Below are 14,705 nucleotides of genomic sequence, written 5' to 3'. Positions count from 1 at the left end.
AACTTGATTGTAACTACGTTAAATAGTGCAAAGAATAAATAAATCCAGTAAATCTTGAATTTTAAACAGTTTAAAATCTTTTAATTGGTCTATGCTGAAATGGTCAAATCAAATTTAACAGAAATCTATAAACAAATAAAATTTAAGCATTTATGCAGCAGCTTAGCTTGCTTACGCCTTGGGCCGGCTGTGACCAAAACACAAAGTTCTGTTGGAGCCCTTTGGATTTGCTCACAAGCTTTGAATTGGAAGAAATTAGATTAAACAGTACTTTAAAGATCTAAAATAATGAACTATTACGTATCTGGATGCTGCCAAATCCTACGTCGAGTAGTCCAGGGAAAATATTTCAAGCTTTTAAGCACCTTTCTACTTTAAAAATGGGCACAGTTGATGTTTTCAGCTGCACCTACACGTGTGCAGCCAAAGTGTTGTTGGAACTAATTAATCATTACAAAATTAAATATGAGCCATAAAACTGTGTCTAGATTGGTAGTAAAAGTCTAACCTGCTTTTTTTCCGATGACCCAGCACTGCTTCCCTCTGAGGAAAAACGTTCAGCCAAACTCTGGATCAGCGGCTCGACCACTGACCTTTTATGCCTGCTATGAACCCAGTGGTCTTAATTCTTTTCTCTTTGCTTTATGCCAAACCAAGAGGAGCCTTCTGTTGTTGTTGTTGTTGTCTGTCCTGTCGACGCCTGGGTCATAAACAAGAGGAAATCGCTTCAGTTCATGGGGAATTTGGTTAAAAACGTAGCTGCTACTTTTATAATACGCTGGTTTTACTTTATCAGGCAGTCCAAAAATGTGCTTTCCCAAAATTCATTTGATCACACAGGTAAACTCCTCGATCATCAACAAAACAGAAAGCACTTTGCAGTATTTAAAGAAACGAGCAAGCATGCTGCAACAGTTTGATCTGTAGATGCATTCTGGTTTGAAATCAAATCAAAGACATGTTTGAAAGTCCACTATGCATTGTTTTTATGTTATTTTCTTTTAGCAGTGTAGTCTCATCTGCCTGGTGGCAAACAGCAAACTTTCCTTTAAACCGTGAGACTTGTTGTCTCTGTACCACAGATGTTGCTTTATTGGCATACTGTGTTGTTCATTTCCCTTTATTGAACGTTGGGCTGCACAGAACGAGCGATCAAAGATGAGAGCTGAACCGAATTTTCCAGATTGTTTGACTCAGGTGGCTTTACTTACCGGACCCTGTTTGCGTGTGTGCAGGTGTGTGTTTTACATCACTTGTAGCCTCATCTATTAGCCAAAACCGATCTTCATTTGCATGGATTATAGACACTTTGAGTTCTTGAAGGAAATTGGTCTGATTTTTCCCAAAATGAACCTCCAACACCATCTCATGCTCATTTTACTCTGCTGGAACATGCTAATAACTGAAACCTATTGAGTAAATAATCTGGGGGTTAATAGTTTCCTTTCTGAGATGCCTTTGAGAAAACGAGTCCAGCTTTGAAGCGAAGGAAATGTGAGAACGGCAGTGTTTTCTAATGACATATTTATCAGACATGTTTTATGACCACAACAAGCTGTAATGTTCCCGTGTGTTGAGTTGAAAACTTGTATGTTTGCTGGGATCTGGGTGACGAATCCCTCCTTTGTGTCGCGAAAAGATGAATTCAAACTGTGAAATAAAAGTCATGCAGTGACACCCCTGCATACTGTTGTGTCTTTAAGTAAAAAACAAAAAAACAAAAAATTACAAAGACATAAACAGCCTACAGTTGCAATACCTTTAGAAATTCAAGCAGCTTCCTGGTCAGCGGGGGAAACATGTCAAGGCTTAACTTCCTCATAAAATGGAGATAATCCACAGATTTACAGTGGCTGTAAAAGTCTAGAGCCCTCAGTTAAAATGCCAGGGGACACAAATAATTTCAGAAGATTCTCCACCTTCATCAGTTAGTCTGATTTAAAAACAAACTAATCTGCAAATGTAATGAATAAAAATGCATTCAATTTCCTTGGGTGGAAATTGATCAGCTACAGCTAATCTGTTCAGGCAGATTTTCTTTACATTTGCTCAGGGCACAACTATTAAGGAACTCATTGCACAAAAGGTATCATTCAGAAAGAGTGTGTAGGAAAACACAAACTGTTATTTGCTCACCATTCATGACAGCCCTTGAAAAGTGCATTGGTGATTGCTAAGACCTCCACTCTGAGACAACCCCAACTCAGTTAGACTGTTTTCATACCATGCAAAGAAAGCAAATTAGGTCTGGAGTGTCCAAACCTTTTTTTTCCCCCACATGGGTCACTAATTATCATGTTAAAACATTCACAGGCCCAAATGTTACAGGTTATATTATCATTCTTTTACCTTCTCATCAGTAAAGCTACCATGCAGATTTTTTTTGCAGGAAATGGATGTGCAAATTGTTGCAGACCCTAAAAATAAAAAAATATAATGCTACTGTGAGAGAACCCAAAAATTCAGCTGAACACAGTACCATTTCAGATTCATTAAGGCAAATCTCTGGTGGGAAACAGGAAATTGCCACGAGCACTAACAGGAAGCATGAAATCATTGAGCAAAGTGGGACTCAAGTGGAACCTTCTCAAACTCCACGAGGTCCTGATCAGCTGTTCCTGGGACTCAATTGGAATTGGGAAGCTGACAGATGTGGGAGTGATAACGTCACAACAGGTAAGTGCGCTAGAGTCAGTGACAAGGGCTGAAATTTGAGTGGAATCCGTGAAACAGGCAGTGGTCATACACAAAGAGGCAGAAGCGGGCTTACAAATCCCCGTGTTAGGCTTGAAACAAGATCTGGGGTTTGGGTACTTGGTCAAGGTCCAGTAAACAAAAGCCGACGAGAAGTCCGACAGGGCTAAGATGAGGCAGGGGAATCAGGAGACAAAAAGCAGGTATGAACGGTCGAGGCAGATGACCGTTCATACTGAGCCCGGTTCTGCTGGAGGTTTTCCTTCCCGTTAATGGGGAGTTTTTCTTTCTGCTGTCGCTTCATGCTTGCTCAGTATGAGGGATTGCTGCAAAGCCATGTACAATGCAGACGACTCTCCACTGTGGCTCTACACTTCTCCAGGAGTGAATGCTGTTTGTCGGGACTTTGATGCAATCAACTGGTTTCCTTATATAGAACATTTTTGACCATTCTGTATAATCTGACCCAATCTGTATAATATGATTGAATTTGACTTTGTAAAATTCCTTGAGATGACATGTTTCATGAATTGGCACTATATAAATAGAATTGAATTGAATTGAGATCTGGGGAAGGCAGGCAATGAAGAATGCTGGACATTTACTCACTGATGGCTTTCAATAATCTGGCAACAGGAGGCTGTGGGGAACCCAGTAAATAAAGGCATGTAAACATGGAATTAAAACATTTTCAAGGTGCAGAAGAAGAGAGGGATCAGGCAGACAGACAGCCTTGCCAGAATCACAACAAATAGAATCACAACAAATGCCTTATTAAAAGAATAACATTCAAGTGTTTTGGTCATGTAAAACACAAGTCTGTCCCTATGGTCCATCCCCTCTCCTGCTTTGAGGAGATGTCCTGACACAAAACCTTGTTAACTGCTTCCCAAAAGTCTGCACCATGTCTGAGGCAAGAGATGAGTGGAGATGTTCTGGTAGCTTAGTCTTCATAGCCTCCTATCATTTTCACACCCGGGCTCTTTAATATACCCGACTTTACGGAGCCCCTAAAGGGACATGGAGGGAAAAAAACTATTGCGAGATCTCGCAAAACTATTGCGAGATCTCGCAATAATTATTGCAAGATCTCGCAATAGTTTTGCGAGATCTCGCAATAACTATTGCGAGATCTCGCAAAAGGTTTTCCTACGTCAGCGAACCGGAAGTAAAACAAATGACCTGATCCACACTCATTACTGGTTAGTCACCACATAGTTGTTTGCCAACCGCCATTAAATAGAAAAAGAAGTTGTAAACAGACACAAAACAATGGAGGCGCAAACACGTCATCCATGGGAGAAGTTTATTGATTTCTATTTTAGTACTGGCCTGACATATAAAGACATTAAATCCGTACTTGGCTACAGACATGGACTTGACATTAGTGAGAGACATTTTAAAAGATTAAAAGAAAAAGTTTTCCTACTTCAGTGAACCGAACGTAAAACAGACACACAACAGCGGAGGTGCAAAGTAAAAAGGATAAAACCATAGACATAATATAAGAGTAGACCCCGCATTGACTGTCGCGGCGTAGGAATTATGGCCGCCATCTTGGGGCAGTCAACCTCTACCCTAACCTGCTGATTCAAGCTGAACACACTAATGATACCTCAGCACTGGGCGGCGTATTTTTGTTTAAATCGACGGACTATTGACATCAGGGCTCGAGGGCTAACTTTTCACAAGTAAGATTAAAAGATATCGTTTATATTATAATGTTATTTTTCTAAGACAGAGAGATACAGGTCTACACGTCCAAGTTTTTGTGACTTAGTCTCTCCAAACTTGCATCTACTCCGTGAAGGCATCAGACCTTATATATATATATATATATATATATATATATATATATATATATATATATATATATATATATATATATATATATATATATATGACGTAGGAAAACATTTTGCGAGATCTCGCAATAGTTTTGCGAGATCTCGCAATAGTTTTTTTTCTCTCCATGTCCCTTTAGGGGCTCCGTACGACTTAAATAAAGCTTTCTAAGTATAAGACAAGTGTGCATGCAGGCAGAATTGAGGGAGCGGGTCAATGGGACCACTCATAAACTATTAGTTCAGTCATAAAATTCACACTCGAGTGTGGTGGAGTGAATCTGATCAGTGTGGATGGAGCATGCGGGTAGCATTTCAACTACTCTACTATAACTGCTCAGAGGAAATTATAAATCAGTTAAGCTCCTCCTTCTGCTGTCTTGATATCCTACCTAAAACTGCCATTTGTCACTGTTGACTATGATATATTATTAAACCGACTGGAGAGCTGGGTCAGACTCTCTGGTACAGCACTCTATTGGTTCAAATCCTGCCTAAAGAACAGGGACATCTTTGTGTCAATAGGTAACTTTTCATCAGAACGGACAAAAGTGACATGTGGGGTACCGCAAGTTTCAATCCTGGGACCCCTTCTATTCAATTTCTATATGCTCTCATTAGCTGAGGTTATAACAAGAAACACGATGATACACTATGCAGATGATACACTGCTCTACATTACGATGTCACCAGGCGACTCGGAATCCATCCATGCACTGAACGGATGCTTAGAACAAATCAATACATGGATGTGCCAAAACTTTCTCCAGTTGAACAGAAACAAAACTGAAGTTATTATCTTTGGACCTAAAGAGGAACAAACTAGTCAGCTTCAGTTGTTGTAACTACAAACTAGTGATCAGCTCGGAAATCTGGGTGTAATGATGGACTCAGACCTGAACCTCCAAGGACACATAAAGACAGTTACAAAGTCACCTGAACAACATTTCCAGGATTAAAGGACTGATGTCCCAACAAGATCTTGAGAAATTCATCCATGCATTTATCTTTAGTAGCATTGATTACTGTAACTGTGTCTTCACAGGTCTGCCCAACAAAATCAATCAGACAACTGCAGTTGATCCAGAACGCTGCTGCTCACGTTCTCACTGAAACCAGGAAGATAGAGCACATCACCCCAGTTCTAAAGTCCTTACCATGGATCCCTGTAGCTCACAGAATAGACTTCTGTTAGTTTATAAATCACTGCTTGGCTTTGCACCTAAATACATTAAAGACTTGTTGCACCTGTATCAACTATTCAGACCACTCAGAGCTTCTGGTTCTGGTCTACTCAACGAGACGACATCAAGACCAAAGGGACTGTGAAAGAGGAAATTCAAGATTTCCTCAGGCTATTTTTTTCATATCATACTACATATCAGGCTAATTTTTTGAATTAGCCTGATATGCTTTGACCTCGGCTCAAGGGTTTATGTTGCAACCTTATTTGCATTTTGTTATATTACTCTAAATATTAATCCTTTTCATTGTAGCTCCGCTGCTCTCACCATAGACTTTGAACATGGCTGAAAGTCGTAAGAAGCAAACCGCGTTTATGTTTATGAGAAGAAGAGGAAGGCCTCATAGAAAGAAATAAGACCAGAGTGGATTTGGGAGAATTATTTCCCCCCTGAGGAGCAGAAGAACAAAGTAAGACTGTCTTGCGCATGTGCAGTTATTCAAAAGGGGACTTGGAGAATCTTCTGGAAAAATCGCAGACTCTAGCTATAAATTGGAGCAACTCACAAAATTTGCTCTCACAGTGCTGTAATTGTATTCAGAAGCAGAATTTTAAGATTTTTAGGTGCTCTTCCCTTATAAACTAAAGCTGACAAGTCCGAAAACTATCAGTCCTTCTGAGATTATTAGTATTACAAAAAGTACATACTATCAGAAAACATCTATGAAAATTCTAATTTTTATGACGTTAATTAGAACAAGCTCTGAGGCTTGACAAATGTTCCTGAAAGAGTTGCAGTGCCTGTCTTCAACTTGAAAGTTTTGGGTCAAGTTGACCTCATATTGTTTATTGGCTTAATATCTAATTAACGATTTTATTATTTCTGTTGATTTTTTTTGTGTTTTAGGAGATGGTGTAAAAAGGAGATATTTTAAAAGGGTTTGCTTCATCTTATCACATGCCCCTTAAGTGTTTGCAGGTTTATAGGTAGTCCATTTATGCTGTAAACGTTCAAAGAGCAAACTGTGATTGGGCTCATAAATCCTGAACCTAGACAACATAATCATGAGTCACTCTGCAGTGGTTCCTCTTTCTTGAAAATTAGGCTGGGAGATTAACCGAGCTGCACAGCAGAACCTGAAAAGTTCAACTACTGAAGACTGTTCCAGGATTGAAGACTGCGTCATTTGCAGTGGATGCTGTTAATGCTTTGACAAACTTATTAAGGAAGAAAATGGCACAGACACAAATTCCGATGGATTCTGTAGTTTCCTGTTCGATCTGTTTGGACCTACTGAAGAATCCGGTGACTATTCCCTGTGGACACAGCTACTGTTTGAACTGCATTAAAGACTACTGGGATGGAGAGGATCAGAGGAGAAGCCACAGCTGCCCTCAGTGCAGGAAAGAGTTTAAACCAAGGCCTGTCCTGGAGAAAAACATCATGTTATCAGAGTTGGTGGAGGATCTGAAGAAGACTGGCCTCCAAGCTGCTCCAGCTGATCATCACTATGCTGGACCTGAAGATGTGGCCTGTGATGTCTGCACTGGGAGGAAGATAAAAGCTGCCAAGTCCTGTCTGGTCTGCTTGGTGTCTTACTGTGAGAATCACCTCCAGCCTCACTATGATGTTGCTCAGTTTAAGAAGCACAAGCTGGTGGATCCCTCTAAGAACCTCCAGGAGAACATCTGCTCTCGTCATGATGAGGTGATGAAGATCTTCTGTCGTACTGATCAGCAGTGTATCTGTTATCTCTGCACTATGGATGAACATAAAGGCCATGAAACAGTCCCAGCTGCAGCAGAAAGGACTCAGAAGCAGAAGGAGCTCCAGGTGAGACGAGAAAACATCCAGCAGAGAATCCAGGACCAAGAGAAAGATGTGAAGCTGCTTCAACAGGAGGTGGAGGCCATCAATGTCTCTGCTGATAAAACAGTGGGGGACAGTGAGAAGATCTTCACTGAGATGATCCGTCTGATCAAGAAAAGAAGCTCTGGTGTGAAGCAGCAGATCAGATCCCAGCAGGAAACTGAAGTGAGTCGAGTCAAAGAGCTTCAGGAGAAGCTGGAGCAGGAGATCACTGAGCTGAAGAGGAAAGACGCTGAGCTGAAGCAGCTCTCAGACACAGAGGATCACAACCAGTTTCTCCTCAACTACCCCTCACTGTCAGCACTCAGTGAGTCTACACACTCACCCAGCATCAAGATCCATCCTCTGAGATACTTTGAGGATGTGACAGCAGCTGTATCAGAGGCAAAAAAATTTCTTGGGAACATTTTGATGGACATAGCAACAAACATATCGATGACAGTGAGTCAAGTGGATGTTTTACTGCCAGAACCAGAACCAAAGAGCAGAGCTGACTTGTTAAAATATTCAACAGAAATCACTCTGGATCCAAACACAGCAAACAAATTCCTGTTATTATCTGAAGGAAACAAAAAAGCCACATTAATGAAACAACAGCAGCCTTATCCTGATCATAAAGACAGATTCACGTATTTCTGTCAGGTGCTGAGCAGGCAGAGTCTGTTTGGACGCTGTTACTGGGAGGTGGAGTGGAGAGGGGGAGAAGTTGAAGTTGCCGTCACATACCAAGATATTGCCAGAGCCGGGACATCAGAAAAATGTGGATTTGGACTAAACAGCAGATCCTGGGCTTTGCACTGTGGCACGACTAGTTACTCCTCTTCCTACAACAGAGTTAAAACTCCAGTCTCAGGTCCAGTTTCCTCCAGAGTAGGAGTGTACCTGGACCACAGAGCAGGTATTCTGTCTTTCTACAGCGTCTCTAAAACCATGACTCTCCTCCACAGAGTCCAGACCACATTCACTCAACCTCTACATGCTGGTCTTTGGCTTTTTGATTACGGAACCACTGCTGAGCTCATTAGAGTTAAATAGAGTATGTCGCAAACTGGCTTTATGGTCCCATGAAGACCACAGTTTGAGTCTTGATGTATTTGTAGCTGAGTCTTAGCAGAGTTACTGGTGACGGTGCAGAAATGCTGTAATCACTGAATTACACAGAGCTACCATAAAGTTATTCCCCAGACGAGGCTCCTGCAATCATGTTCAAATGCAATGTTGAAGACCATGAAATGGTTTATTTACATGCATGTCAGTAAAAAACAAGTAATGCATTTTTAAGTGAATCTTAATTTTTTGTTTGGAAGTTTTAAACTCAATGTAACTTTTTTTTTATTTTCCATGCCCTGCATATTTCCGTGCATGTTGGGAACTTTGAGTTCACCTTTTAGACCAGTATAGGCCGGTACAGCTACAAGGTTTTGTCATTCTATTTAATAAAAACATTACTATTTTTCCGACTGGTTTTTAAAGCTCACTGATTAAGTGAAAGAATTACCCTTCAAATACTTTTTGAGATTTGATATTGATAAGAGATGCTGTATTTAAATTTAAAATCAGACTGATGAGATGTTTGTACATTAACAAAATAGTCCACCATTGTACACTAGAAATCAGGAGGTGGGAATCAATTAACTGATTGGTTAATACTTGATTAATGATTTAGGAGGATTTTAAGATTGAATTGTAAAGATATGAACGTGATGATGTGTGACTTTTGGATTCAGTTAATGTTTATCTTTGTTTTATTTGACAGGTTTTTGACTACAGTCCAACAAAATTATGTTTTATTTTTCAGTTTCAAACGCTAAAGCTTCTCCATTAAACCTTGTCTTATTTCACCTCCAATTCTGTATTTCATTATTAGATTGATAAGACTTTGTGGTTGGATAAAATTGTAATTGGTTTGAATGTAATTTGATTCCTCTCGCTTATTGTGCTATTATCAGATGTAGGTTGGACAATCATTTAACTTTGTGCCACATTACAGACAACTGAGGAATTAATTATTAACAGTTTAAAAGGAACATATCCCACAAAATCCTCTCTTTTTCATCCTTAAATACATTTTGTCCTTGTAGTCTCAATGAGGGCAGAAAATCTGAATGTAGTCTCTCCAAGAGCTGCGTAGATATCTTTAAATAATCCAGCCACTCAGTTTTCTTTTATATTTATATTTCCTGAACAGTTGCATCACAGTATTTGCAACAGAGCTGCAAAAATTGGTCATAGACTTCCAACTTACCAGCCTCACAAATCCGCCATTTTTATTTCTGATTGATGATGCAATCCAAGCAGAAGGAAGCTATTGCTACCAATCGATAAATTATCGGTTGTGCATTACACCGTCACTCAGCATACTACAAAAATGGCCGAATGGAGTGGAGTCACTGATCTGTATTTATTCACCGGGTTGCTGATTCGCCGTTGGTAGTACACGTCACTGTGAAGCCACCAGCCGCCATATTGTTACTCCCTATTTTCCTCCAGTAACTAGGGAATACGTGCGCTACAGCATCAAATAACGAGGATCTTCTCATGTTGTGGGGGGGGGGGGGGGGGGTATTAAGACTTTTAAAATGTCAAATGCCATTCACATTTATATTATGTACTAAAACTATTAAGTACTGAGAAAGCCATGTGCTGAAAATGTATACACACACACACACACACACACACACACACACACACACACATATATATATATATATATATATATATATATATATATATATATATATATATATATATATATATATATATATATATATATATATATATATGTCCCCTTTATACTCTGTTGAATGTTAAATAGATCATAATTTTTGCATTTGATTTATTTTAATATTTTTAAGACAAAACCTATAAAAACATAAATTGCAGCTTATGGGTTCTACGGGCGGAGGGAACACAGGTGGCAATGATGCAGGAAGGCCAGAAGGTGGAGGGTGGGCGTGGGAAGGGTCCAGGTGATGAAGGCTCAGTGGAGTCCTTGGCCCGCTGCCAGCTGGCGATTGGTGGGGAAGAATCGGCGGGATCAGTCGTCGAGACCCTGAGAGCGAGGAGCGCTGTGTAGTGGGTTCTGGAGAGGTCAGAACCTGAAGCACAAGAGATCACTTGTTAGTGAAGGGAGAGAGAGCTGTTTTCCAACAGTGGCCAACTGAGGTGTACCACAAAAGGTTAACACTCTGGCGGTGTTGAGCTGGCAGCTATCCACTTAAATACTCCCACAAAGGCCGCTTAACGCTGAACACCTCCCGCTCTGTACCTCCCTGCTCATCAATGACCACCTGCGGGAAGAGAGGGAGAACCCCCCCCCAAATCGCTGCCACCCGGTGGTCCAGAGGAGGAGGGACGGGAGGACCAGAACTCCCAAACCAAGAAAGGGTCAGGGATAGACAATCCAGGCACTCCCAATCGACGAGCTACTGCCGACTGATACCTTGAAGATGGGAGTCTACGATCTGTCGGACCGGGGGAGAATTGGGCCCACGTCACGACCCGGGGAAGAAAAAGGGCTCTGCGGGAGGACATAAGGGACTGGAGCGGACTGGCTGGAGCTGGGTGACGTGGAAGGTCGGGTGCATACGGGAATGCGAGGGCAGGCCCTGGGGAGGAATGTGCTCCAGTCGGATTGGCCGAGGTGAAGCAACGGAGGGAGGATTCTAGCTCCTTGTTCAGGCGCTATGTCTGCCCATTAGACTGAGGGTGGTATCCAGAGGTGAGAGCATACTTGGTGCCGAGAGCGGTGGAGAACTCCTTCCAGACGTGGGAGGTGAACTGGGGGATCCAAGCGGCTGAAGGAGGCCCGCAGGGGGTCTGTTTGAGGGTTTGTTTTGTGCACATACGGGGCTGGCAAAGACATATTCACTGACGGGATGCAGGGATGCAGTTTTTGGTCTGTGTCAGAACGCTGAGAGAGGACGGCTCCAAACTCGGAATCTGAGGCATAGATCTTGAGAATGAATTGCTTGCAGGGGTCTGGATGTACAAGGATGGGAGCTTGGGAGAAACGTCACTTGAGTTCCAGGAAGGCGGCATCCTCCTCTGGTTTAACACTAGCATTACCAGGGTTTTCGTCCTCCCCCCTGAAGTCCCGAAAGAGGGTCAAAAGACCCTGAGTCCAAACTGACGACTCTGGTGGCTCAAATTAGCATCCCTTGTTCAATTGTAAATAGGCCCATTGCCTGAGGAATCAGCAAGGGGGGAGGAGAGCCGAACTCACAAAAGCATTCCACACTTCTGTACTGTCAGGCCAGAAGGTACGTGTGAATAGTCCATGTTGGGGGTGGGTGCGATCTATGATGGAGGCAGCTCTACAGTAGAAAACTAACCAAATTAGCAACACGGGTTGGCGTTCAAAGTTACTGCAGGACTATCATTGGATGGGGTTAAATAATAATAATAAAAAAAAGACACATTTTACTGTAGGCAACCCGTGTTTACCTTACAAGTTTTCCTTGAAAATTAAGGAGCTGTTTGCTGATTTCATACATCAGAACACCTAAGAAAACAACTTTTATTTCATTAGATTATAATTGCACTGCATTTAACAAGGTCCCCTTTTTTTACTCTGACCAGTTTCCCTGTATCTAGTGAATATAGCATCCTCCAAAGAATAAAAGCAACCAACACTATCACTTTACAACTATTACCCTGCATCCATCCATCCATCCATCCATCCATTTTCCAAACCGCTTATTCCCTCATGGGGTCGCGGGGGTTGCTGGTGCCTATCTCCAGCGTTCACTGGGCGAGAGGCAGGGTACACCCTGTACAGGTCGCCAGTCTGTCGCAGGGCAACACAGAGAGACAAACAGGACAAACAACCATTCTCACACACACTCAAACCTAAGGACAATTTGGAGAAGCCAGTTAACCTAACAGTCATGTTTTTGGACTGTGGGAGGAAGCCGGAGTACCCGGAGAGAACCCACGCATATTACCCTGCAGTGTGGATAAAACTAAATACTATAATAATAAACAATTGTTTGTTATTAGCAAAGTGCAGCATTTTTGGGATACAAAATCTCTAAAACCATCGTGTATGGTTTATTATGTATGTATGTTATATTATAAATCAACTAGCTGCTTGGGAGTCAGGGTAGAAAAATAAGCCTACTCTGTGCTACCATCACAAACAAGGTAGTTCTGAAAATTATTTTAAAGAAGGAGATGTTTGTCTGAGTGATACCCTGTCAGTTTAGGCTGATGACCATGTCCTGGTCATGTCTAATTAGGCCCCTCTCTTTCCGATTTCAATCGAACAATAACACGCTTATTGTTTCAATCGAACAGTAAGTTTTGTATTGACTAGAATTTAGTAATTAAGCAATTTTTTTTAATCTAGGATTGTCAGGCCCTGAATACAAATGCAGTCCACACTTTTTCAGATTTGCCTTTGAAAACCACTTTTTAAACCACAGATCCTTTTCTATTCACATTACAATTATGCACTAATTTGTACGAGTCAATGTCATAAAATACCAATGAAATACACTGATGTTTGTAATCATAATTTAAAATGCAAAACAGTTCAAGTAGTACGAATACCAAATTGTCCAAATTGCCATTGCCTCTTATACCCTTGTATATTTCTCATGCTGGAATTTCAGTCCTCTTGACTTAGACACAAATACTTCTGGTCATTGCTCACAGCTGTACCTGGCAGTTAGTAGGCAGTAATGGCCTTATTTACAGAACAAAAGCGCCGGTTCACAACTGCTTATAGGATGCTAATTAAAATCCTTCAGGTCAGTCGACCCGTCTCTGGGCTCCAAAGGTAGAAATGTTAAATGACCCTTCTCTGGTAATTCTAGTGTTAAAATCGATGAGGAGGACTTAGGTTCCAACTCTCAAAAACACAGCAATAGGGTTGATTCCTATTATGATTCCTATCCAATTATCACCTTCATACGGGTGACTAAAACATCGCGCTTGTAAGCCAGGCCAATAACGACCCTAACAAACTCCCCATTGCAGAGGCGTGGACCAGTTTTGGTTTCAAACTTCCAGTAAACTGTAAAAGTGCTGAAAGCCTGAGTTCTTTTAAATCAAGATTAAAAACACATTTGTTTAGGATTGTGTTCGACTGTTCTAGTTAAACTGCTTTAATAAATAAAAGCCTTTAGAAATAATGAATTATATTCAATCCTTAAAGCAAGCAAAATAAGATTCACAAATATAGAACAGTGACTGAAGTTTTAGGCTTAAATTAATATTTGCTTTTAATTTCTACTTTCCCATGTTTTTCTTGTTTCTACATTTTATTCCTACTTGCTTTTATTCTGTTTTATTTTCCTGTGTTTTAATCATGTAAAGCACTTTGCATTGTCTTTCTACTGAAATGAAAAGTCTTTTTGGGCTAAAATTACAAGTTCTTGTTCTGTTGGCAGATAATTTTGTTACTTATTTTAAGTAACATTTCCTCCATTTTAATGTTTTTCTCTTGATTTTGAGAGCTCAGTTTTTGCAGTCTAAGCCATGAGTGCAGTTCTAGGAGATCACAGCAAAATGAGTATTCCTGCACTGCTTTCTAACTCTTATAAGGTTAATGATAGACAAATGTAAAGCTTACATCTCCCTCTGTAATGCAAACCCCCGGCCCACAGTTCTAAGAACACCTGGCAGCTTAAAAGCAGCCACACAGGTCACGCTTACATTTCTGGGTGAGACCAAGGTCTCACCGAACAGGGCAGATTTGCAGCTGATTCATAGGCTCTTCCCATTTACTTCAGTGATAGGGTGATATATAGCCCAGATTAAGGCCTTTCACTGGCACTTTATTTGCACAAATTGGTTACAATAACGAGCTGTACAATGTAATACATTACGACAGAGTTTTTTTCAGGGTTAGCTGTCAGACGTCCAGCCACTGCAGCTTCTCTTCCGGGCCACGGAAAGACCTCCTCTTTATGCCGCGGTCATAGCGGATCTCCTCGTCCCTGGCAATGTCCCTTGTGGCCTGAAAGAGCAGGACGTGCCTGTCTCCGTCTGGAAAAGTCACTACGCAGTGTCGTGGCTGGACATTAAAGTTCTTCTTCGAGTGTCCGATCCATCTCCCTACGGTTTCCAGAGACGGGTGGCACTCACACGGGACGGTCTGGGCATCGAT

At 41.2% G+C, this 14,705-nt stretch overlaps 1 protein-coding gene across 1 annotated transcript; it reads left to right on the top strand.

Annotated features, from left to right (window-relative positions):
• Positions 1-6,392: 6,392 nt before the first annotated feature.
• On the top strand, positions 6,393-9,427 carry LOC105921060 (tripartite motif-containing protein 16). Its single transcript, XM_036146860.1, has one exon. The coding sequence runs from the start codon at positions 6,956-6,958 to the stop codon at positions 8,624-8,626; it is 1,671 nt and encodes a 556-aa protein (XP_036002753.1). The 5' UTR covers positions 6,393-6,955; the 3' UTR covers positions 8,627-9,427.
• The last annotated feature ends 5,278 nt before the right edge of the window (positions 9,428-14,705 follow it).

This window comes from Fundulus heteroclitus, chromosome 14 (assembly GCF_011125445.2).
Source record: "Fundulus heteroclitus isolate FHET01 chromosome 14, MU-UCD_Fhet_4.1, whole genome shotgun sequence".
Classification (NCBI taxonomy): Eukaryota; Metazoa; Chordata; class Actinopteri; order Cyprinodontiformes; family Fundulidae; genus Fundulus; species Fundulus heteroclitus.
Note: the sequence above shows the minus strand (reverse complement) of the source record. Positions and strands in the feature narration are given on the sequence as shown.

Coding starts and splice junctions, on each gene's coding strand:
- LOC105921060 (XM_036146860.1), top strand. CDS start 6,956: ATGGCACAGACACAAATTCCGATGGATTCTGTAGTTTCCTGTTCGATC.